Source organism: Syngnathus leptorhynchus, chromosome 10 (genome assembly GCF_054491065.1).
Source record: "Syngnathus leptorhynchus isolate UIUO chromosome 10, UIUO_Slep, whole genome shotgun sequence".
Classification (NCBI taxonomy): domain Eukaryota; kingdom Metazoa; phylum Chordata; class Actinopteri; order Syngnathiformes; family Syngnathidae; genus Syngnathus; species Syngnathus leptorhynchus.
Window position 1 is genome coordinate 5045490 of NC_141204.1, and position 25742 is coordinate 5071231.

A 25742-nucleotide genomic window follows, 5' to 3' on the forward strand; every position below is an offset into this window, starting at 1 on the left:
TCGCTGTGTTTTGGGCTGTGTTTGTGTGTGTGTATCTTTGTGTAGGATTTTGTGTGTCTGTTAGTGTGGTTGTGTGCATTTTTCTAATAAAATATCATGCTGTCTCACTTTGCCACTTTCCCCCCCAGACAATTTTTTTTTCCCCTCAAATTGTCGCCTTGCGTGTCATCGGGTGCAAATAGGGAAAAACAAATATTGACTTTGAAATTCCCAGAGTGGATAAGTGCATCCCTAAATGTTGTTATTTTCCTTAAACTTTCTCATAATATTATACAACACATGTTTTCTTCCCTGGAGATGTTTTTAAAGAAAGCCTCTGAGTGACTGAAATGTGTATTTGACCCATCTTTGGTTAGTTGCCTTTGATCGTTGAGCAGTGCAGTTTTTTTTTTTGCTTTAAAAAAAATATTACCCCCCCCCCGAATGCTTAATCCTGTTTATTGTTTGCTTTTGAGTGACCGTAATAGTAAATAATAGCACGCTAACAATGTTACTTAAAACGATATGAAAATTTCTAAGGTCAGACGATGCTAACAATGCTTAGACTATACTTTGAAAAATTATAATACTGCTACTCTTATGGTTGATTGAAGCATCAAAGTCATCTGCCCATTAATAATCCGAAATATTATTAGCTGAAGTTGCGAACATTATATGACTACAACTCCAAATGTTGGTCTATCGCGTTTTGCTTTTGAAGAATTATAAAAGTAAATAGAAAACAAACAGTCTTTCTCGTCAACGCCGTCGTCCGTGATCTGTATGCTACGTTAGTTTAGAGCATTTTGTTTTGAGTTTCTCGTGTCACTTCAAAGCTCTTTCTCTGTTTTTTAATTGACTTTTTACCCCAAAAAAAAAAGTGTCAGAATGTGTTAGTTCCTAGAGTTTGATGGATTTAACGACCCTTGCCCAATCAGAACCCGCGGGTGGGCGGGATTAAGAAACTGATTAAGTAATCTGCTTGTCATCCCACAAAGTCACCATGATGAGGTTTGGAGAAGCTCGTTGAAAATCACTGACGCTGTGGGAGGTGCAACGAGCAGGCAATTAACTCTGGAGCGAACCCCCGAGGCATCAACTTTCACACATACTCACACACACTTAAACGACAGAGTGAGATAGCTGTTCAGCTTGCAGCAAAATGGAGAGAAGTGGTTTGATCGTACAAAAAAACAACAGACTTTTCATCAGCCCTTTTCCCCAGAGGTCGCGCCGTGCCTGTTTTCTGCAACCAGTTAATTCCTAATGTCCAGTCGCAGAGGTGGCTGACAAATGTGCACATTACAAGTGCATCACAGATTTTAAAAACCCCGGAAAAGGAATTCAGGGATTCGTTTCTAAATACATTATACATGTTTATTGTGACCAATTCGATTGCTCTCCTCTGGCACACTTAAGCTACGGCTATTTCTACTTCCACTGGATTTGCAAATATGGCATCAGTGGCTGGTTTATATTCCGATCGTTTCAAATTCGGAACTGGCACGGTTCACTTTTTTGTCATCTGTTAACTTGCCATCGGTCTTTGGGAATTTTCGTATTCCCGCCATGAATTTGTGTGTTTAAGTGTCAATTTTAGACAGACAAGCTGGGGAAAAGTGACAATCTGACATTAGAGTTGACATGCGTCACTTCTGAGCGTCAAAACCTCTTGAATTGGACATCAATAGTAGATAGGTTTTAATAATAGAGTTTTAACAATGACGCATTTGAACAATTCCTAAAGGGGAACCAAGAGAGTGACGAGCAGAGCGTTGAGTGTCAGTTGTCTCCGCGAAGAATGACGTCCGTCCCCGAGTCGATCAAACGCAACATGGCAAACATGATGGAAAATCTCTTGTTTACCCGCTGCTTTGCCTCCTGTGCGTTCGCGCTTCAGCTCGCCGTGCTCATGGCCTACTTTCCTTAAAAAATAAAAAATAAAAACTCCAAACGCCGTCCTGGCTGGCTGACATGTAAGATAGTGGTTGATGTTCTCCCGGTTGGCGGCGGGACGGCAGAAGGACCGCCGGGAGGCCGACATCAAGCACCGGCAGCCAGACGCGACAGGAACGAGGCGAACGAAGAGAATGTCGAATGCGACACTTTTTTTTTTCTTCCCCAGCCTGAAGGAGCCTTTTTCATAGCCAAACCTGATATAGCTTCATTCCTTCTAATCAAAACACAATGTTTTACCACAAGCATGGAAGAACAGGACCGACAGTCCCTCAGTGGTTTCTTCTCTGAGAAACATCCACATTTCCTGATTAGCCCAACAGCTGTAAAAACTTCAAAACGATTGCCTAATGTGATTTTTATTTTTTTAGATTTTAATTTCTCCCAAAAGGTCTTAATAGCGACTACATGGGGTTGCCGGACTTATGTGATGTGCAGTTGAGCCATTTGCAAAGAAATTGAATTAAATGTATATATTTTTTCTGTTGCCTAGGGGGAAAATGTGACAGCAAGAAAAGGACAGGACTCAAGATTGATCCCTGGGGGACACCAAAAGGAACAGGGCAAGAGAGGATAAGCCCCGGCCTTCTGAATACTGAACAAGATCTTGGTGGAGGTAGGAAACCAATTTAGAACTGTGCTCATGATGCTAATCCACCATTCAAGATGATCCATTAGCGTGCTCTGGTCTACACTAATCATAATTGGTCAGTGCACTTTCCCCCCCCGCCCCCTCGGGCATGTTTGGAAGTGTTTGGCAATCTGCAATGGCCTAACATGGCTCGCTACACATGGGCAGTTTTTCATTGCTAGTGCCACCTCGCAGTGTTGTATCAAGAATTAATAGCACAGCTAACCAAAACCCTTCCAGCGGCGGCATATTGAATATTCATGTAGCTCCCAGTGTGATCTGGTAAGGAGGATTAAGCTCACGACTGCGTGCTGATTCTTGCCGCCGCTTGGCCGTCGCTTGCATCATCACGTGCTGGCTGGCCGGCAGACGAGACACAGGGAATACCAAAAAAAGAAGAGGACGAGGGGGAGGGCGACATTAAAAGTTGCCCTTTAGCGTCTGCGCGACTAACACGTTTTAGCAAGTGTTACAACATGTCTATCATGTTGAGGAATATCAATGTTGGCGCAGCGGTCAAAGCTCGGTGCGTGTATGTGTGGAAAAAGAGATGGCTTTATTCTTCCAGTATGATGACTTCTTTCTCAAAATGTCAGACTACTTATTAGGATTTGATGAAGAAAAAAAAATCCCAAACTATTATTTTTATATGAAGTCTTCTCGCTAAATGACACGCTCATATAAAAACCGACTTCATGCTTTTTTTCTTGGGAAATCAAAACTGTAAATGTAAAACTTTTCGTCAATAATGTCGCTATTTTTAATAGAAAAATCTTAAACTAGTGATTTTTTTAACTTAAAAAAAAAATACTTTATTGGATTAATATTATTTAGCATTATTTTTATTTTCAAAAACAACCTCCATCTTGATTCTTTAAAAAAAATGCTTTATTCTCACTATATTGATAAATATCACTTTTCAACTAAGGAAATAATTGCTATAAATAATAATATAATCTTTTTTATTCTGAAAAAAAACGGTCATATCAGAAAAGTAGACACAGTTGCATTGCAAGTGTTGCATTTAATTGTGTTGGTATCCTGATACTGACTGTGCGTGTGTGTATTGTGTGTGTGTATTGTGTAAATAGCCCAAAGTCCCTGAGGACCAATGATGAGGAGATGATATCTTGTGAAGTGTGCCCTTTAAAAATAGCAGGCTCGCTGTCCACAATGTTTGCCTTTAGACGTGCATGTGTCCGTGGGGTGTTTTCATAAATTCTCGTCTACTGTACTTGTCTGACTTAAATGTAGCACAAAGTAACAACTATTAGAAAGTGTCAGCCTGCATGACTGAGTGCTACATATCGCGTGTCTGTGTCTGCGCAAGCATGTGCGCACGTACAACTCTCAAACACTCGCTAATGTGAAATATTGCTGCAGGGGTGATGGAGTTGTTGAGTCTGGGGGGATAAATGGCGTTAGAGTTAGAAGATGGGTGGGGGTGGGATGGGAGTCAAACTGGGGAGTACAGGGAGGTGTGAATGAAAGCGGGCTCATACATTTTTGGTTCATCCACGATTGAGATAACGTTTGGTTCCATGTTAGGAAGTCAAAGCGTGAGTTGGATGATGCAATGTTGCTCAAGTAGCATGTTCTGCTGTCTAGCATAAAAATCTTAGAAAAACAAAATCTGGTCTTGGCCAAGAAATAGATTTTTGTTCCAGAATGGAATTTTATTTTGAAGAATTGTTTGAATATCATCACATCGACCTTATTATTCCCATAATGTGACTTTTCATCTTAAAGGAACATTTTGTGGATATGGTGTTTTGTTTTTAAACTGAAAAATCATGATTTGTTTTTTGTGTGTCTCTTATAACTATAAAATAAGACAGCTACAAATTTTGCTGGCTTTCTTATTTTGACGCAATCACGCTCAGATGAGTCAAAACTGTTGGAAATAATATTTAAAATTCTTTCATCACTTGTAGGTTAGTAGTTTTTAATTCAGTTTTATCTATTTGGAAAAGCTGCACTTCCTGGTGTATTTGCCAGTCTGTGCTGTGATGCTCCATTTGAAAGCGTGTTTATCTCCAAACGGAGGCCAATAAACGCAGCGTTACCGATGCTGTTTGAAGTCGCTGCTGGGAGACGAAGAGCAATGCGGAGAAGAGGGGGGGATGTTTTGTTGAAGATGTTCACAAAAGAGAATTATTCTTGTAATATTCAGACTTTCTTTCCTTGAAGGTCTAAAGCCTTCACCTTATACATATTTTTTTTATTGAATCAAAACATAAAAGACAAAACTTTATATCTTGAAAAACACGGACTTCATTTCATATTCTGCATTGATTCTTTCAAAGATATCTTTCAAAACGGTGACTTTATTTGGACAATTGTTACTAAATCGACACTAAAAACGATCAATTTATATGATTGTTGTTAATTTAATCATCACACCTCTATTTTTTAACAAAATGTACAGACTTTTTTTAAAAATAAAATTCATCAAAAAATGACAAACTATATCATGTGACATTTTCCCTTGGAAAAAAAAAATGTAATGGAGTCCAAAAAGGGTTGAACAAAAGGTGTTTGTCTGCGACGGCCGCTAAATAATGCAGCACCTCTCCTCCCCGTCAACATCCTTGACGAGCAAGGCGGGCTTTGAAAATATTTGCGCTTTAAACACTCACGTCTCTCTTTGTTTTCATCAGCAAGCGACTGACATGACGAAAGCGCACACACACGTATACACGCAAACAAAGACGCGCACGCACACTAGGTCAGGCGAACACTTGTTTATCATTTATTAGTCTGTCAACTCCACTCATGTCTCTTTTGTGACATTTACAGTCGGATTGGCTGCTTTCATGTCGCTAATGAACTTCATAGAATGATGTTTTATATGTGTTTCTATCTATGCGCCATGGACAAAAGTATTGGGACGCATTCCACGAGTATACATTCGCAATACAAGAGTGTAAAGTGGATCACTTGGGGTCAATTTGCCTTCCTTTTAGAGGGAAAGGAAATTCTTGCACGGTCAAAATGTCTGGGGGTCTTCAGCCACCCCCAAAGTATCACTTTTTGACATCTTTTCCTAACAGTTTGTATGTTTGAACAAGAGCAAAGATCACAGACGGCAATCAGCGGCTCTCCTAGGTAAACAAACGATTGTTTTAAGACTTGATTTAGTGAATGCAAAAGCTCCCGGTCTGTGTGTGTGTGTGTGTGTGTGTGTGTGTGTGTGTGTGTGTGTGTGTGTGTGTGTGTGTGTGTGTGTGTGCCTCTATATGTGTGTGTTTTGTCCAAGCGGGTTGTTTTTGGCAGCCTTGCTGATTGGAGGCCGCTTTTCCACTACTTCACGCAGCATGCTTGTCCTGATTGGCATTGTTTATGTTTGGGAATCCACCGATTCCATCAACATGTTTGAATCAGATGATTAAAAAAACCTGTTTTGTTTTGGGTCCAATATTTTGAGATGGGTGGGCAGAGATGGACTGTTTTCCCATTTTGACACACTTTTTCAAGCATTTTTTTTTTTAGTGCCTGTTCTCTTTCACTGTCAGGAAACAGGAGTCTATCGTGTAGCGTCACGTTCAGGAAACGAAAAGGAAACGTGGTTTTTCAAATATTAGGCTCGCTTCAATGTGTTTATTTTCCACCTCCCTAATTGAACTTACTGTGAAATGGGCAAAAAGTAACTCATCATCATATATCGACCAATCACGTACGCTAGCTTAATGCTAACATAAAATATGAAATATCACAGATGGGCTAATGGAAAATAGCATGGATGTCACGATAATTATACACCCTCCAACAGATGCTCCTTTGGCACACACAAATTAACAACATATATCAACTCAAAAATAGCATACTTATATATTGTACACTCGTTAAAAATGGTCGCTTAAAAAGCTACAATCGCAGGGGTGCAAACGATGAACCGTGTTAAAGTGGGGGTTTACTGTAGAGAAAATCCTTGTTGTTTCCGTTTGACACAAGCCAACCAGACTAAAATGAGGCAATAAAAAAGCAGCTCACGATGTAGCAAAAAGGAGTATTAAAATGCCAACGGCGTGAAAGCATTCCCCTCTGATTGGTCGCCTAGCTCGGCAAACAAGGTGAGAAAAGACAAGCTCCCCGTTTAGCGAGAAAGAACGAAATGGCGCCTTTATCTTCTCAAATGACTGAATTGAAATGAAGGCACCCAGCAAAACGGAGAGTGAGCCCGAGGCGGAGCGCGCCAAATAAACATGCGCCGCACACTTTGTTTTCTCGTCGCTGCCTCCTGTTCCCGAGGCATCTTCGGAGGAACTTGCCGATCGTTTTTTTCAACTTCATACCACGGTCCTCGTAGACGTCAAGGTTTCATGTTAGAATGCAGGGTGGAATCTGTTACATACAGTCTCGTCATCATTGCGTCATGAATGGACAAACAAATCTGACGAGAAGTCTGATGACACATTCAGATAATTGAATCAAATAAAGGATTCAGAGGGCTTGATGCATGCTGTTGTCATATTTATGAATGAAATTCAATAATATCCACTACTCACATTGCTGGAGTTGCAGAATCTGTCTGCACCGCAACTTAGACCTGCTTTTAGTTGGTCTAAAGCACAGGTGCCACATCTGGCCCAACACTTAATGTTATGTGGCCTGCAAATGCAAATCATGTGCATCACGTAAATATTTATAATACTTATTATTTCAAGCATTTTTTAAACTTCTTTCTACACTAACTTGAACCACAGTTGAACAAACCCCTTGTCCTTAATTTCTGGTCTCCACTCTAGTTTTCCATCAATTTGTTGTATATATGCCAAAACTATGATTGGGTTCACACTTTGTTTAAAACACTGAATCCAGAAGCTTCTAATCTGAAAGCAACTCAATCCACTTATCCACTTTGCTAAGTTTCTCCCTGAGTACCTGAATCAAAAATGCGTCCAGTCCTGCCGACATACATGCATTTAGAAATGATAGCCCCCCCCCAACATCCCCCCTCCCCTCCCCAAAAAGTCAAGGTCAGCTCACTGGAGGTTTTTCTTTGAGGCTCGACCCTGCAGCTGCTCCACATGGAGCATCAAGGTTAAACACTTTTCATGTTTATCAGTTGGGGGGGCAGGGGTGCCTCCTCCCACCGCCCCCCCTCATTGATGATGCAACCTCTCCTTACCTCTTGCCAAATTCGCCCCCCCCACCCCACTCCCCAAACCTCCTCTTGTTTTAATGGCCTGAAGGTGATCCAAGCGGCCTCCTCGAAGGGTTTGCCGGTGCAAGGATGCCAGCAACGGCAGCTGTACACGCTGCGGAGTGTGTAATTACGCACACATACACAATCAGTGGAGAAAACACACACACAGTCATCGCTTTCATGTCCTCTCTCGCTCCACTCTCCCCATCTTGTTTTGTTTTCCGCCATTTTGCCTTATCGCTTTCCCTTCCATCCCTCCCGCTTTAACACCTACCCCCCCCCCCCCATCACCCCCACCTTCCTTCTAGCTCCACTCCAACGTCAAATTGCGGCAGAATTTCATCATGAAAGTCCAATCTCGGCTCTCGCTACTAAACATGCAGACGTGTGCAAACATTCGCTGTTTAGCGCTTGCTAACTAACACGCGGCAGCACGGTAGCAAAACGGGGGAGGATTTGGAAACATTATTTCCTTGAATACTGGGAAAATGGCACCGGGGTCTGCACATAGAAGATATGCAAGAATACAAACAAGAGTTCTTCCCCCCAAAAAGTTTTTTACATGTAAAATAGTTGTCATCATTTTATTTGTGAATACATTTCAATTCGTAATTATGATTTTATACATTTAGTCATGGTTTAATCATTTTTTTACAATATACAGTTTTGCTACTTAGCAAGCATTGAGTCACTCTGAAAACATTCAAAAGTCTTTGTCATTTTCAAGACGACTTTACGTTACATCTTAAAAGGAAGTGTTCCTTGAAGCAAGTGAGCTCACCTCATTGTTGTGTACGAAAGGAAACTGACGCAGACCAACTCAAACCTCCTCAAGAGTCACACAACAATGAAGTCAAAGACGAGACTCCAGTCATTCCCTTATATGGATTTGGGTTAGGGTTAAGGTTACGGTTAGGGTTAGGGTTTTTGAAATCATTTCGAACCACCTTAAAAAAGAAATGTGTCCAACTTTTGGAGCTAACAGCATTAATCTATTCTCACTCGTCTTTTGACAAAGCAAGGAGTAGAAGGTGCAAAGTACAAATAATCTACTTAACTAGAATAACAAAGTACTTGGTTATTCCCAAGCACCCTTTTTTACCAATAAGGTTTTTGGGTGGGTTTTTTTTCCCCCAATACATGAAACTAACAAGGTTTTCTATCTGTGAATGTGCTGACAAAGATAATGTGGAGTACAAACAAACATTGTTGGGAGACTTCGCTTGGTCTTATCTGGCCAATCCCAAATCAGGTCCCGCCAGAGCTTCCTCTTGTCTCCATGGAAACAAGCTCTGACTTCCTGCAAGTGTCCTCCAGGCTGGGAGTGGCAGCATTTTGTTTGTGTGCTTGCTTTAAAGCTCAAATAAAATCAAAAAATATGAATCCCAGCTGCCATTGTTTGGATAAACCAAATTGCAAATAAAAAAAAGAAAAGAAATGAAGACGTGTTCAGAATTGACAAAGGTTTTAAGTCAGCCTTCAAATTTGAAACCCCAAAACAAGAGTTAGGATTTCAAATTGCCATTTCAAATCAGGGTTTGGGTTAGAATTTCAAGTTAGTGTTTGAAATTAGGGTCTAGAGTTTCAAACGAAGGCTTGAAGCCTAGATATGTATGTTAAGGTTTTTTTTAAATTTGGGTTTCTAGCCTAGATAAGGCTTGAAATTTGCTTTGCAGCCAGTCGTGCTGAACTTGTGCCCTTGCATGTCAACATCGGCCTGTTTGTGATAATTAGACCAGGACAGGACAGGATTGGATTGGATGGCTTCTCACCTGTAATCCATTGAAATGACTCACCTGGTATGTCTGCACCCATGAATCACGGAATGACCTTCGCTGACCTCACGGAAAAAGACCAAAAAAAATACGAAGGCCGCATTGTGAACAAAAAATGGCCTACCTGGCGGTAAAACATTTTGCAGCTGTGCTACTGACCTGAGTCACACTATGCTTCCTGCCATTCAAACAGTAGCAACACACACAAACACACGCACACTTGAACTCATACCCTCGGATTTCCTTGAGGGGAAGGAAATTTCAGTTACGGCATTTGAAGATCTGGTTAAGTATTCAAATAAGGGTTCTCGTTTAAAATTGGGGTTTAAAGTTTGCGTTAAGGTTTGAAATTTGGGTTCAATTCAGGTTTTCAAGAATAAAAGGGACGGGAAGTTAAGAGTGTGTCGCTTATATGGGTCGATTTGGGTCAAGGATGCTCTTCTCTTATTAGGACAAAATCTTTTTTTTCCAAAGTGCTTTCAAGCCTCTCTTTGACATTTGAACAAGTCCCAAATCCTCTTTCTCTTCTTTCACGTTAACCAAATCCTCTCTATGTTCTCATGTTAATGCTTTGCAAAAGCTTTGCATGAGTGCTGCCTTGACAATGCACAAGGCTATCAAATGAAAAATATATTCTATATAGATACCATGAATATCAATCAAGTAAAAACATGATTGTACGTATATTAAGGTTAGTTCAATACAATACAACGTGTAAGGTTGAATCCTAATCTGTACAAAAAGTCTGAAAATTTACATCAATGAAAACAAAAGGTGTTGAGCAATGAGCCTTGAGGCACACCGACTGTATACACCTATGGAGAAGGGTTGACCATACACAAGACATTTTCTTCAGAATAGGGTTTCAAAGCTGAGTTGGGTTTTAAAATAGGGTTTTGAATGTGGGTTTCAAGTCAGGGTGTGAAGACTTGAATTTTGTTTCAAATTTGATCCTGGGTTAGGGTTTCAAATTAGAATTATAAACCTAGATTAGTGTTTCCGAATAGGATTTCAAGTCTTTGTGGGTGGTCCCAAATGGCCTACAAGAAGTTTGGAAAATGTTCCAGAAAATTCCTCCTCCTCACAACCATTCGAGGGTGCGTCTGTGCAGATGTTAAATTCCAAAAGTGAAAGTTAGAACAAAGGTAATTGTCTTAATAATAAAAATGAGGCGTGGTATTACGTCTGTGTTTTCGGTTCATGGCTCCCATAGTGGTGCATTTAGTGTCTTTTGGAATTTAGAAAGTCGATGCGCAAACGTAAAAGCAGCATCAAACTTTGCTGTAAAGTTTCTACTCATTGTTTTTAAAACTACCTTCAACAAAATCAATAAATATAATCATATTCTCTTAAACCCTAAAGCCACACCTCAATCGAATCAATAAATGTGTTTTTCACTAACCCGAACAATCGTAAAATCAATCAATTATAATTTGTTTACTTTATCACGTCTAAGTTTCTACCCGTTATATCTGTCCTGGCATATGAATGGAGGATTCACCATGTGAATTTGTGTGCGAGTGTGTTATGGGATGATGGGAGCGGTGCGGGGGGTAGCCTAAGCTTGTTATTAGAAGCTCGGGTCAGATCCTCCGAGATAGAAAATCTCTCTCCCACTCCTGGCGTTGGATTTTGGAATGCTGTGCAGTGTGCTTGCAGCCCTCACGACCCTGAAAGCTACACAACAACACACACACACACACACACACACACAGTTGATTGTTAAGAGGCAGTACTAACATCCAGGAGGATTACAACAAAGTGCTGCCCGATCACTAAATCCCATTAATTGATTTTTCTAAGAATCTGTTGAAGCTTAACGTGTGACAATAAATTCACTTTGAGAATTCCAACATAGAGATAAGTTGTCAACTCCATTGCGTTAAAAGCCGAGTCCAGAGTCAATTAATCGACGCTACATTTCTCGTTTATAGTTTAGACTTCATCGCCTTTTAGGGATGTCTGCCATCTACTGGTGAACATTGTTATCACAACTTAAAACTGCTCGGTTAGACTTAACATTTTTTAACAAGCCACCAGTTTCCCATGCTTTCCGTCGATTATGAGACGAAGACGACGAGAATTGAAAAGTTGTGATTCTTGTCACACACACACACACCGATCCATTTTTTATTTTTTTTGCGTTCGGGGGCAGCGTTGTGCGATTAACACACGACTCTTCAGTCCCACTCAATATGGATTAATGGCCTATAAATAACCCTCATTAATCTTCCGTAGCAATAATGACATTAGCATCATTAAGAGGATCTCCGCGCTTAGCATCATTTAGCTGCCCACGTTCATGTGTGTGCATACATGCATGTGTACGTGTGCGTGTGTGTGTGTGTGTGTGTGAAAAGTTTCCAAAAAGACCCTGGAACTCTTTAAATTTTTATTTTCATGCTTTTCAATGAGCAACATCGAAATCAAAAGTCAACCAGAGTCGTGGAACACATTGGATTTCACTTTGTCGACTGGGTTGTTTAAATATAAACATGAGAAACGCATTACATGCACACACTCTGTTGTTCCAGCTGTGTTAGAAAAAAAAAAAAAAACACACATTCCACAGTAACACAAAGGATAGAAGCATCCTCTTCTTCCTTGTGTGTCCAGCTCATTAATGTTGAATTATAGTGTGTGTGCACATGGAAAGTCCAAGTTGGACTTTTCTTGTGATGTTGATGAGTGAAACAAACAAAAAAATTAAAATGCAAAGCAGCCTTTTGCATAAACATAAAAAAAAGATTGCTTTTTTTAGTCTTCTGGCCACATTCCTTTTAGCTTTGTTGAAGTGAGACTGCGTAGACGCACACAAGTGAATTAAATGTATTTTTAAAAACCCTTGTCTAGAAAGTTACCAATTAAAAACATTTAAAAACTTCAAGTGGCCTTTGCACGTTTGCCCGTCTTTGCGCTCATCAGTAAAGCCACAATGTTTAGTCTACACACACGCACATTCTTTATGTTTCACATGATCATTAAATTTCACGGCCCGTGTTACGTGGGTGATTGCGGTCTTTGAGGCCACACACACACACACTCGTCGAGAATGAGGTCACACGCGAGAGAGTGACAGGTCCAGGAAATGAAACACACCTCAGATTACAGCGAAACAAGAATGGCTAACATGTTCAACGTGGGTCTTTTCAAGTATTCACATCATGATCGACTTGCTGGCCCACGTTGATTGAAACCTTTCCCTCTGCTTTCAAAATATGAGGCCAGTGTGAAAACAAACTGGGATTTCTCAACCCAGCTGGGTTTCTGTGTCGCTTTCTTCTACCATTGTTGTGTGAAGCAGAGGTGGCAAAAGTATTCAGACTTTGGCGACTTAAGTAAGATTAAAGTACATACAATCACAAATCTAACAGCAGCCGTGTCAGATTTGTGATTGACAATCAGCAAAAGTAAAAAAAAAATGTTTTCTGCCAATATATGTACAATATTACCTGTTTTGATAACTTTCCACAATGAAAAATAATTGGGCTAGCTTGAGTTGGCTAAGGCTTTTATGCTAGTATTTGAACTGACAAATAAAAATGCTAAATAAGTGAATGATGGCTGAAAAGAATATATATCAAGACTTCCTTACAATTATACGTTAGATTTATAAACAAAAGAAAAAGATTGAACTTTCTCATGCCAAGCAAATCTCAAACTTAGTTCAGTAATGTTCTTAAAGATTCTCGTGTTGGCTAACGAGCAAAGGTAGCTAGCACACGTTAGCCGAGCCAGGTTGGACGAGTAATTTTTTTTTAATGCCAATAATTTCACAAAAGGCTTCTCAGTCTTGTGTGGGGTCCACCTTGAAGTTACCAAATTAACTTTGTGGCCCGATAAAGATCAGTCGATGTTATCGCTCGTGTGCCATGTGGTCTCGTATATCCCTCAAGATCAATCAAGTTCTTGTACAGAACGTCTCCGCTGAGATCATCTCGCCTCGGCCGTGTTTTCGTAGTGAAGTCGGACTGAAAACCTCTAATGCGCCTTAATCCACTTTGCCGCATAAGCTCCATTTCATCGGGACCGCTCGGTTTACACGCCGAAGACCGCGGACTGGTCGCAGCGCGGAGAGTTGAAAAGGCCACGCTAACATGACGCCTGTCATCAGGAAGCTCCACTTACATTAGGAAACCATTAAGAGATCAATTACGATGTCATTTATGCTTGGTTCGAATGCCTCGCTTTCTATTTCAATTATTTGTGTTTCTTTCATATTTGGGAGTTTTACATCCGGCGGTAATTTCGTTAAGTGCTCGGTTGCGACGAATCAGTTGGTTCTCTATATTTTTTTTTCATAAACTATGACAGCTAACCATCAAACTCTACGTGACATTATTGTTAACTATCAAAAGACCTTTCCCAAGGCTAAACAATCTGCTTGAATTGTGCTCGGGCAATGCTATTCCTGTAGGAGGCGCTACCGTTCATTTGAAAGCTTTTACCGTCATTGCCCCGATGCAAGTGGATTGTCACATTTTCAAAAATGATGATTCAATTCAATCGTTTCTTTGCCAGCGTTGTATGCAAACTGAATGCTATGCTATTAGCCAGCGTAAGTGCGTCATTCCTCTATGCAGAGGGGCCATTTTGAAGCTACTCAAGGTTCTTCTCTGAGGCTTTTTGAATGGATGTCAAACACACACACACACACACACACACACACACACACAAAGCCAGCAATCGAATGCAAAATGAGTTGCTCAGAACAAATTGGCACAATAACCTTGAAAGGTTTAAACCTGCCGCACACTTTTCCCAATGAGGCGCCTTCGACGTGACGTTTGGCGCGGTAAAGATTTTTTTTTTTTTACTGTGAATATAAGGATGTGATTGATTTGATGGCTATAAACCTGAATGCGTGTGAGATGTGTGTGAGATGGAGGGAAAGGATTATCCACACACAGCTAATCTCTTTATTCCACTCAAATCTACAGTACATCTCCCCTCCAGACTGAAAAATAAAATTGTGAGTGAGCACACACACACACACGGTGATATTGATGAAATTCCTTATCACTGGCAAATCTATCTCACCACATGGCAGGTGCAGTGAATTCTATCGAAACGGGCTGCTTTAGGAATTTAAACCGATATTTGATGCGTTGATCATCTCAAATTCTTTACTCTTGGTGTTGATGAGCTTGCAGTGGAGTCAATATCGAGCGCGGTGCGTTAATGAAGATACGTGATGCTAATTAGCCTGCAAGCCACCTTGTCTTGCGTGAAGCCATTCGCCGGTGTCCTCACTTTGACCTTTCGTCGACTCGCTTAATGTCACGGCCTTCATTCTCTCGCACATTTCTGACTTTTTTTTTTCAAGTATTTCGATCTATGTGAAGTTCCTCTCTCTTTTGGAATCATTTGCATATCCCGAAAGACGGAACCTAGGAAGGCAAAAGACTTGTTTACACGTGTTACACGTCAAGTCGGATCAAACACAGCAGGAATTTGAAAATAGACACTCGCGTTGCTTTAATATTACACCTCCACGCCTTATTTATAATTCCTGTGTGTGCACGTGCGCGTTTGTGCATTTGTGTGTGTTTGCCGTGGGTTGCATCATGAAGCTGCACACATCGGGAAAGTGATAATCAACAACTCTTCACGTGTCAGTGCTGTAACGATAAGCAAGCCAATAATGTTCATTTGGTGGGGTGGCAGATTTCACATTCATGTTGTGAAACAGTAAGAAGACAATGTGCTGGAACTCAAGATTAAATCAAAAATGAATGATAACACCCTTTTATTGCTCAGTAAATGGTGGTGATTTGTTGTTGTCATGTTCTGTGTTCTCTAACTACTTTTCATTGTCTGTATAATTTTGACCTGAGTAAAGGAGTTGAATCATTAAATTAGGTTTTGAACTTTCGTTATTTTAACAAGTATCTCCAGTTATACTTAAGTTCAGTACAGGGTGAGTTACTTTGTCAAGCTCTCTAATTAATTGGCGTTCTTAAACCTTTTTACTGCTAATTGTACAGTATTCGAGCGACACCAGACGCCTGTGTGGTTTTGCTGCCCTCGTGTGGACAAATACTGTCACTACAACTACTTTACAAAACGCGCATCCGTAAACTATTGACATCGTTAGAGCGTCATCCCAAAATGAAATGAATTCATTTTTTTCTCTTGAAATTCTATACACAACACAGCATAATAACTTAAAAACGTGTATTTATTGTTTATTTTTTTTAAATAAAACCCAAAGCTATTACATAACCATAAATATTCACATCCTTTATTCAATCGATGCACCTTTAACAGTAATTACAGCCTTGAATCTTTTTGAATAAGAGGAGGAAGGACCATTCCATTATTTTAGGACGACCAAGCTAGCCTCAAGCGTGATTAGCATGTGTTTTGAAAGCAACCTATAATTGTAAAATTCAAAGTCATCAATGACAAGTTCATTTCTTTTCTGTCTCTGTGTTTATTTTTCTTCCTGCTCTGTGCATCTGCTACCGCGCCGAAGACCTCTGAACCCGACGGGGCCATCGCTCAGACTACTTCGGCACCGGGAAGTTCAAAGGTCACGAGCTGACCTGGGAGGAAACCAGCGAGACAGAAACACAGACGGAGGTAAAACATCTCTGACAGTGTCAAATGTGTCCATGTGCGAGACATTCTGAATTTTGTTTTCTGACAAATTTTCTTTTTTCTGTTTTTTGATCAATGATCCTCTTCTGGAGACAAATGATCTCGTTATCTAATACGAATTGGGAAAAGAAATGGCAAAGTCCTCCTTTAATGCAATCACTTTTATTTTATACAGGCACCTTGCATTCAAAAAAACAAAATCAATATTACTCTTTATCATTATATTCATGTTTTATATTCATAATTTTCTTGAGCATTTGTCACTCTGGAATTTTAATATAATAATAATATAACACTAAGTGCTAACAGTAATAATATAATAATAATAATCATGATGATAATAATAAATAAATCTTTTGGAATCCTTTAGGGACCAGCAGTTGTTTCTTTTCTGGCTGTCCAGGAAGAAGCAGAAGCAGCAGTCAAGAGGTGTGAATGGTCAGTTTACCAGCTTCTCCTATTATGTACAAACAGATGTGTGGTGGTGTGATGACTATGGTGGTGGTCGGTCCCCTTTCAGGAGGTCTTATCCTCAAAGCAAATCTGCTCGATGCGCCTGCAGAAAGACAGCAGGTTTCCGTAGCTCCGCACGCGCTCGGCTAGCTCGGTGCTGGTCAGCCGAGTGGTCAGGATGGTAAACAGGTGACCGAACACCAGCGCGTCCAGCTCCGTCGGCCTGAAGGAATATAATTGATTCTTAATAATAATAATTATCATAGCTTTATTTGAAAAGTGGGAACAAAACTAAGTTATAGGGAGAGTATGAGTAATTACAGCCTTCTGCCACAGGGCGGTGCTATACGCACAATTTCCTATTCATACTGTACATACTGTTTATTGAAGAAGAAGGGCTGCGTTCCGAGGCGCTGCGAGAGAGCCTGGCAGCACTGACTCACGTCCTCGTACACCTGAAACACAAAAAAAAAAAGAACGTGGCTGGTCCGTGTGACGTCACGTGATTTGTCGTCCTATTAATCGCTAACCTGCTCCAAATTTTTCCCTCCCCAGCCAATGGCGTCCATTTTCCGCCGCACCTCCCACTGCTTCTGGTAGGCCAGGATGGTACTGAGGGGCCACGAGTAGGGGCTGCTGTACCTGGGACGAGTGATCTAAACCCCATGGAGACGTGTCAGGGAGGGTTAGACGGGACTTTGAAGAGGCTCAATGAGAAGACAAGACTCACCTCAGCAGCTGTGCCGTCGTCACACCACTGTACGTATAACTAGAGAAGGAAAAAAAAAAAAAAAACGTTATTTGAGCCAGTGAAGGCATCCGTTGGCAACCACAATGGCATTTGAGTCAGAAAAAAAAAATTATACCTCAGCCGTCAGCAGCATGTTGTTGACTAGCTCCATGTACGCTTTCATTTCGGCCCTCTGAATGTCATCCAAGCCATCGCTCAGAGAATGACCCTTAAGTGATAAGAAGATCCACAAGTACATTTAATTTCAAAATAAAACAAGACACAGCGAAGATTGAGGGCTATACTGTACTGATTTTAAAGTCCTCTCAATATTAACCATTGTTAACTCATTCCATGTCAAAATCTGACTTCTAACTTTTCCTATACAGGTAATTAAAGAGGAAAAAAAAATCCCATCCACCTTGGCTTTGGTGAACTGCACTATTGGGCCCAGTTCCGACACCACCTGGTTTCCCACATGGATGAAGGGAATCTTGCCTAAAAAAGGAATCATAAAAGCACAATTCATTCAAGCATAAAAGATCGAGGAAATTGACTGCATTTGTACATGAACTCACCGGAAGGTGACATGTACTCTGCATTGGCTTTGCAGACCACCTGCACGGGCAGACCACACATCCGCAGGTAAGCCTGCACAGGAGACAAAACAGGCTCCGATGACACACCTTATCTCGTGAGATTAATCCACAATGCAGGAATTTACCTGCACAGCAAGGGATGAGGCGCAGTCCGAAAGCAGAATCTGATCCTCTGCACAAGTCAGAATGGGCAGAATTGTGATTATTCTATTTGTGTATTAATCCATGCGAGAAAATACAAAATAGTTATGAAGCAAGATCTCAGTGGATAGGCTTATACGTCATATGATACAGCAAAAAAATAAAAATAAAACCACTCACCCTTTAGCGGCTGGTACAAGGTTGCACTCTCGGGCCAAGGTTCAGCAGCTGTCAGAAACAAAAGAAAAAGGAAATTCATGTTTTACAGGCTACCAAATACTAATAGACACTATTAATGTAATCCCTTTTTCAAAAAAAAAAAATGTTTAATTTTGACGAGGTCAAAGTTCACTCAGGTCGGAAGTTACAAGAGTCCCCGCAATATGGCTCCCTTAGACGTGTTTCGAGTCCACGAGAGAGCAGGAATGACTGGATGATTGCCAGAAACAAAAGCCAAACGTATGTAAGACAACTATGTACACGCATAAAATACACTGGTGTTTTAGTTGAGGATCTTCTACAGCAAATCAAATTTTGCAGGTAAATTCACCTAAAGTGAATTGACGTCCAACCCTGCACTTGATGCGAACTTTAAGTCCAAACCTTGCTAATGGAGTAAACGTTTAATTTGAATTGCAGGACACTAAGATCGTCGATCTTCGTTCTTTCATTGTATCTTAAAACAAACAGCTACTGCTAACGCTACAATGAAGCATTTATATGGATTATTGTTTTATTATTTGCTTTGCCAATGCTGCATGTGAGCTAGCAGCATAGCGAACATCACTATGCACAAACTGCAAAAGCTGCAACACTTTACCCGCCATTTGTGACACGAAGGCATCCGCTGCAAGAGACATCTTTGCTCTGAATTCCTGACTTTTAATACGCTCAAAAACGTATAATTTTAATACAAATCTGAGGTCAGTTCAGCTTCATGGGAGTTTGAGGACACTGACTCGTCCGTCGGAAATCTTTAGTCCGATGAGGAACATTGAACGCGATTATTGGTTCCCGTCGAAGGTCGGAAATATCCAATGTATGTATATTTTTCCTTTCTTCTTTTGTCCAATAAAACTAGACAGCTGTATTATATAAATTATAGATACATAAATTCTAGTAAAAAACATGAAAACCGTTTTATGATATTTTTATCAGAAACTGGTACTCTTGCACTTAGCAAGCGCTGATCATTTTTTCTTTTAAAATGCAGTTCACAAATGATCCACATGAGGGCGACCTTGTTCCAATACAGATGAATGAATGGAATGCACGTAACGGTTCAAGGTGGATAAAAGAACAAGTAGGTACTATTTTGTTGTCTCTGCTCGCTTTTAGCGCCTTAATATTGAAAATACTTTATGCATGTGATGTCGAATACTGCGATTATTAAGCCAATTGGATCCGTGTAACAGTTTGCAGTTTGTTTACCCGAAAGTCACACTTTGGATCCATTTGTCGCAAATGTTCTCAGCCAGTGTGCGGTTCGCGATCCTTTTTTGATAAATCTCTCGTGACTTTTCCTGCCCATTTGTCTCCAACGGAAGCCTCCAATTAAAGCAGCTCATTTCCCACCAACCATCACCAGAAGCGACTGGTTTTGCTCCCAACATGCTATATATAACTTTCGGACGTAAACATGTGAAATGCAATGAATTCGTCGATTTAAAACTTGGCTGATCTGCGGTTAATCAATATTTTTCTATTCATATAATACAACCTTATATGCAATGTTTTTTTTTTTTAAAAAGACCTTATTTTGTGAATACTCATAACGTTTTCAGATCAATCGCGGTCTAAAACTTGAAACCGTTTTGATATTTACATCTTTATTTTCCTTTTGTTGCTCATTTCCTTACTTACTCCATTTATTTGTTTTATTTCCCTATGGTCCACCTATTGCTATAATTTGACTTTTATTTCCAACGTTTTCGGACCAAATAATATTTCCTTCGCATACGCAATTGAGACTTTTGTATATTCTTACTTTATTATAAAATCTTGTGTGCAAGAGAGCAGCAGACACTAATCTGTTGTAATGTAAAGCTTTTTATTTACTTAACCAAGTTCTTTTTTTTATCAAAATGTTTTTTCCACACATATAAAAATCGTACACGGATGCTTTTGCTGTACTTTCTCACATACAAAACGACACGTGCTGCTACCAAGAATAAAATATGCTATGAAACATACACATAAAAAAAAAGATAAGTACTTATGGAGGCCAATTAGCATATTACACTGGAATAAAGAAAAACAAGTATTATTCTTTGTTGGTGCTGGATGGACTTTAAAACCCTGTAAGGAAACCCTGAGACAAATATGCAAACACCTTTTGGAGCTCAGCTGTGTATATGTGTGTGTGTGTGTCCGTGCGTGCACGTGTTGGTGCGTGTATGTGTGTGTGCTGCACGCTATTGCTTTTGGCACATAAAATCAACAGTGTGTGCTCATTTGTTGCTTATGTGTCATTTTTTGCGTTTGCCATTTTGGTCATGTGCATATAAGTATAGCTAATACGCTGCCTCACTCTTTTACAACCCTGTATTATGCTGTTTTGTTTTTTTTACCCTGTAGAAATAATAATAACGATAATAATATTAATAATTACAAAAATAACCCTGTTGTCTCCACAACAAAATTCTTCCAGGAGATCCAGAACAAAAATGACAAGACTATAGGCTATATATAAGGCTAAATACATGGATGCTTGAGGAATGTAGGCCTGGATCGTCACTTGGTCATTTGGGTGGGTGGGGGGGGGGGGGTGTCCAAAAGCCCCCTGACCCTAACCCCTTTGAATCTCACACCGGGATGGCCGTCTTGTCCGCGCTTTTCTTGGCCTTGCTGCGCCCCTTGGTGTTCGGCAGCTTGTTGTCCTTCTTCCAGCGCATGCGCCGGTTCTGGAACCACACCTTGACCTGGCGCTCGGACAGGCAGAGCGTGTGCGCCACTTCCACGCGGCGGCGGCGCGTCAAGTAGCGGCTGAAGTGGAATTCCTTCTCCAGCTCCAGCACCTGCTGACGCGTATAGGCCGTGCGCAGACGCTTGGGCTCCGGCCCAGGGTGGTTCGGGTTCACTAGGGGACATGAAAGGACAGTGTGACGTCATTCGTTTTTGTTTTTTTTTCCAGATATTTATAATTTGATAGTACACCCCGAGAGGCCAATTAAAAATAGCAGTATTTCGTGGCTCTTATTAATGTGATTGAATTGGATTTGTGCTAAATTGCTTAACAAATGCATAACTACAATAAATGCATGAATGCATCCGTAAAGCCGCACGATATTGGAAAAAACATGCGACATGGATGTCGAGTATTTCCATATCAATATTATGATATTGAATATGTGACATTTTCGTGATCTAAACAAAGTGGTTTTTGTCATGGTAAAATCTCATCAGTTGTGCGTGCGTGCGTGCGTGTGTATGTGTGTGTGTGTGTGTGTGTGTGTGTGTGTGTGTGTGTGTGTGTGTGTGTGTGTGTGTGTGTGTGTGTGTGTGTGTGTGTGTGTGTGTGTGTGTGTGTGTGTGTGTAAGTATAAGAATAGGTCCAATTCACTGTCAACAATTTTTTTCCGTCTAAAAAAATCCCCAATTCCCTGAAATACTTAAGACATAATGTATATTAAAGACGTTTTTTTATTCCTTTATTTATTTATTGAATTGATATTTCCATATTATTATATGGTCATTTTTTTTCACAGTTAGTTATTCCTGATGGTATTTTGGAAGTGTGCATGCGTCCGTCTCTGTGCGCACGTTTGTGTGCGTCGATTTTTCGGTTGACCAGCAAACTGGTTAAGAAACCATTCTGGACTATTAACCCGCATCTCTTTGTTCACTGGCCGTGTGCGCACAGTCGCGCACGCTCACGTGCGCGCACAAGCTGCGGCAGAGCCATAAAAGTTTATAGCGGCTGTAATTCTGCCTGACTCTCACTGTGATCATAAATAACTCACCACAAGAAATGGTGCTCCCAAATGGACAAAACAATACAACAAGGGGGTGTGTGTTTTGTGTGTGTTGTGTGTGTGTGTGTGTGTGTGAGTGAGAGTGTAGATGAGATGCTGCGGGGCATGAGGGAGAAATAAAATGAAAAAACAAAATGACATTCGACGTGTTAAAAAAAAAAAAGGGGGTGACAGAGAGAATAGGATGATGGTGTTCCTCACCGTGGGCGATGTGCACCTTCTTCATCCAGGGGTAGACCACGATGGGCGGCTTGTCTTTGGCCTGGTGGCCCCCTCCGGCACCGATTCTCTTCTGCACCTGAGCAGACTTACTCGCGCACGTCATCCACATCTCCGGAAAGCCACCCTCCTTCCCCTCGGCGTCGTCGTGCTCGGTGAAGCCGGGGAAAGGCGCACCTTGCTGCGGCAGCCGCTCGGCATCCTCCCGCGGGTGCTGCTCCTGCTCCTGCTGCGGTTGCGCCTGCAAGGAATGTTCATAGGCGGTTGACTGCGGTGCGTAGCCGGGCTCGGGCGGATGGGCTGCGACCGTAGGCTGGTAGCGCCCACCGACGTACGTGGCACAGTCCGGGGGGCTGTTGTAATACCCCCCTTGGTCAGTGAAATGACTGTAATCTTCCTCGCAAGGCGGGAAGTGCGGCTCGGCGTATTTGCAGCTCACCGCGTAGGACTCCATGATTGATTTATAGCGAGGCTGGTAGGAGAATACTAATTTTTCTTTTTCCTCTCTCTCTCTTTCTCTCCCTCTACCCCTTCGCCCTGTGTCCCCCTGTTCCCCCCTCTGGCATCAAGCCACCCCGCGGCTGTCAAATAGACGGACGGCCGTATGGGCCACGTGACCCGGGAGCTCAGCCAATAGGAGGCGTCGCTTTTTTGCCGCTCTCCCTCTAAATAAAGTCAAAAATAAGCAAAAACGTGCCTAATTGACCTAATGAAGATTTGCTGGCGGGGCTAAATAAAAAAAAATGTGATGTTTGTAAATTGGAACTGCTGCGTCATTATTTATTTTATAAGATCATCCATCTCCCCCCCCTCACCCCTTCCTATTGAACACGCACAGTAGATTTATGACTTTTTAGCTGACGTACGGGATCGACCCCCACAGATGGGCCCCTGAGCTGAAAAATTAATCGGGCCCATATTGAGGGGACGAGGGGGCCATATTTGGCCTTGTGGCCGCAATCAAAGGGCGCAAAACAAAACGTGACCGCTCCTCAGAGGGCACGCACACAAGAATGGGACAAAAAGGCCCCCAGACAGTGACTAGTAGTTGGCTTTGTTGCAGGCAGGGGTCAGCCCGAGGTGTCCCGTTCACCATCTCACCGTCATCATCGCCGTCTCTGAATAAAAGCCACATTGGAAAAATGATGCAGCTGAGGAGGTGGTGTGGGGGGGGATTGAGCGAAGGCGTTTAAAAATGATCTTGCTGGTTTAGAACCCCCAAAAGTGGCCAAATTGAGCCCTCACACGACGAAAAATAAATGATAGTCCATTGTAAAAATAATCATTCATTCGTCCATATGGCGCCCCCTAAACCGCCGCATTGTTTTGGCATGCGTTTGGCTCAAGTGGATGCTTTATTTCATCTGACCTAATGCAAGTGAACCTAATAGCAAATCTGTTTGATGTGGCTTCCAGATACTAATGAATGTCAGCGATAAGCCCAAAACAGGCAAACATTTGCTTTAGTAGCTTGCTTTAATCATGCTTGATCGTTTTATTAGGGTGAAAGTGTTGCTCAGTTTTCTTATCTAAATTGATGCGTTTAATTAGAGACCATTTTAATTACATCCACCATTTTAAAAAGGGCAATATTGTCAAGCAGAGTGGAAAGTGTCATTTACAATTTTGCAAATTTTCCATTTTTGTAGAATTTGCGGGTGTATGTTACGTAATGGTCTATATACATAATACCAATACAATCAAACATTAAGTAAAAAAATGTTTCTCTATATTACAGCATTTAAGAAATTAATTCAAGTGATAATTCTGGCAAATTTGCCGTCATACTATGAAATTGTACTTCTTTTAATTTTTTTTTGCAGTAACCCTGAAAGGCTTATTTTGTCCTTGCTGTATAGAGTACAGACAAAAAGGACCCTTATACTTCCATGCATCCATTGCACTGGAATGTCATTAGTCAGCCGGAGGGTGCCACTCTGAACAAACATTTTCCCCAAATGTGAGCAAGAAACATAAACAACAGTACAGTAGGTATCAATAATCAAAGTTCGAAGGATCATGTTTCTTCTACTACAGTGGACCCTTCGATACTCATAGCTTGTCACCCCTGAAATCATTTAGCAGCTTTTGTTTCTATACTTGTGATTTTTCATAGATTGAAGTTTAATCAGTGATTTTTATTTACTTATTTAGTTTTTACAATTAAAAAAATAACGCCCTCCCCAATTTTAATAGCCATCAATTATACGCACATTTTTGCTATTCGCAACCCCAGCCCCACATGGACTTTCACTGAGTCATTTTAAGTTGTAATATCACCAATGACCACCAGATGGCAGATGCAAAAGCTTTCCCTCAAATTTTGCAGATTTATGTAAGCAGGTCCTGAATATTTTATTTTCCTTTGGTTGATTCTTGTAAAAAAAAGAAAAAGTAGAAAAATTATATTTAGCTGAAGTGACTTGAGTGTCCATCCTGTCATTGATTCTTCTTCTTGCTGAGCAGAAAGTAGAGCAACCCAAATTGAAAACACAAAGAAGCACTTGTGAAGCTCTTCGGGTTTCCCTTGCGTATGATAGATGGTTAGTCGCCGCCCATAGACTCCCCTAGAACCCAATCTGTGACCGAGCAGAGTCCACACACATTCGGTTCTACAGGGTATTTATAGGCGAAGCATGTACGCTCCTGCTGTTCCACACTCCAGTGTCCTCGGATGTAAAGGAGTCGTCTCGACACCATTCTTTGTTTCGGGAACACGCTTGTTACATGTGTCGCGTGTGTTGCTTTAACGTGCCAATAAGTCATTGAAATATTCTCAGTGAATCCTAAGGCATGTGGGGTTAAGGATGCTGACGGAGATGTGAGTCATTGGACTTTTTCCTCATCCTACAAAACTGATTCTACCTATTTTCTAAAACTCAAAAGAAAAGTAATTAGTCAAAATTAATTTTTGGCTGACTCGGTATTTGAGTGCGTTAACAGTTGGATTTATTTTTCCCTTACGGATGCAGTGCTAATTTTTTTTTGTGACATTTTTTAGTAATTTTTAGTGGGAATGAGTCATTGCGATTTCAGAGAATTGGGGATGGGCAGATACCGGTACACCGATACCTTATTTCTTGGTATCGGTACTTGTGCTGGAAACCGATACTCGTATGGGTTGCTCTCCTGTGCCAACCGTTTTATTCGATCAATAACTATTTTTTTCTTCAAATATTTTATTGTCTTTGGGGGGGGGGGGGGTTATTTATCAAAAGTAGTGGTGTCAGTACTTGATATCGGTATGGGTAACTCGATAGTTGAGCAAATGTCTTGGTCTGAAAAATGTGCTATCAATCATCCCTACATTGCAATTAGAAGAAAATTGACCCATTTTGGCTTGCTCAAAAACGTTCTGTTATTCTAATCAGTAACATTGTTCCGATACTGAAACCTCTTTGACTCCTACTTTACGATTTTGCCAGGTGGTCAGGTTTTAAAAAAAAAAATCTATTTATTCATGTATATTTTGTAATTCACTTCCATATAGTAATATCAACTTTTTTAGGGTCGGGCCGATTAATTTGCTGGCT

The 25742-nt window shown here is 40.9% G+C and overlaps 3 protein-coding genes across 9 annotated transcripts in view; 1 reads left to right on the forward strand and 2 right to left on the reverse strand.

Moving 5' to 3' along the window:
- LOC147050076 (endoplasmic reticulum junction formation protein lunapark-B-like) overlaps positions 1-25742 on the forward strand; it is a 102128-nt gene that overhangs the window by 40735 nt on the left and 35651 nt on the right. The window contains exons 5-10 of one of the 7 annotated variants that reach the window (XM_085922869.1): positions 2429-2551; positions 15969-16075; positions 16464-16531; positions 17102-17305; positions 17666-17921; positions 19230-19319. The gene's annotated coding sequence lies outside the window, so the exon portion shown is untranslated. Of the gene's footprint in view, positions 1-2428; positions 2552-15968; positions 16076-16463; positions 16532-17101; positions 17306-17665; positions 17922-18212; positions 18557-18985; positions 19056-19229; positions 19324-25742 lie in introns of those variants that run through there. The other 6 variants (XM_085922870.1, XM_085922871.1, XM_085922868.1 and 3 more) reach the window with 6 other exon arrangements.
- On the reverse strand, positions 16242-19020 carry mtx2 (metaxin 2). Its single transcript, XM_085922882.1, has 10 exons — positions 18837-19020; positions 18197-18244; positions 18001-18047; positions 17855-17927; positions 17698-17774; positions 17413-17505; positions 17277-17315; positions 17077-17202; positions 16925-17001; positions 16242-16769 (listed from the first exon to the last, which is right to left on the reverse strand). Exons 1-10 carry the CDS (start codon positions 18874-18876, stop codon positions 16610-16612), a joined length of 780 nt encoding a protein of 259 aa, XP_085779008.1. The 5' UTR covers positions 18877-19020; the 3' UTR covers positions 16242-16609.
- Positions 20071-22663, reverse strand: LOC147050081 (homeobox protein Hox-D4b-like). Its single transcript, XM_085922883.1, has 2 exons — positions 22192-22663; positions 20071-21095 (listed from the first exon to the last, which is right to left on the reverse strand). Exons 1-2 carry the CDS (start codon positions 22661-22663, stop codon positions 20821-20823), a joined length of 747 nt encoding a protein of 248 aa, XP_085779009.1. The 3' UTR covers positions 20071-20820.

Bases quoted from the DNA above. Each gene is read 5' to 3' on its own strand.
- mtx2 (XM_085922882.1), bottom strand. From the start codon at position 18,876: ATGTCTCTTGCAGCGGATGCCTTCGTGTCACAAATGGCGG. The intron at 17,928-18,000 runs GTAAATTCCTGC...TCTCCTGTGCAG, and splicing joins CCTCATCCCTTGCTGTGCAG to GCTTACCTGCGGATGTGTGG. The intron at 17,316-17,412 runs GTATAATTTTTT...TTCCTTCTCTAG, and splicing joins ACATGCTGCTGACGGCTGAG to TTATACGTACAGTGGTGTGA.
- LOC147050081 (XM_085922883.1), bottom strand. From the start codon at position 22,663: ATGGAGTCCTACGCGGTGAGCTGCAAATACGCCGAGCCGCACTTCCCG. The intron at 21,096-22,191 runs GTGAGGAACACC...CATGTCCCCTAG, and splicing joins GAAGGTGCACATCGCCCACG to TGAACCCGAACCACCCTGGG.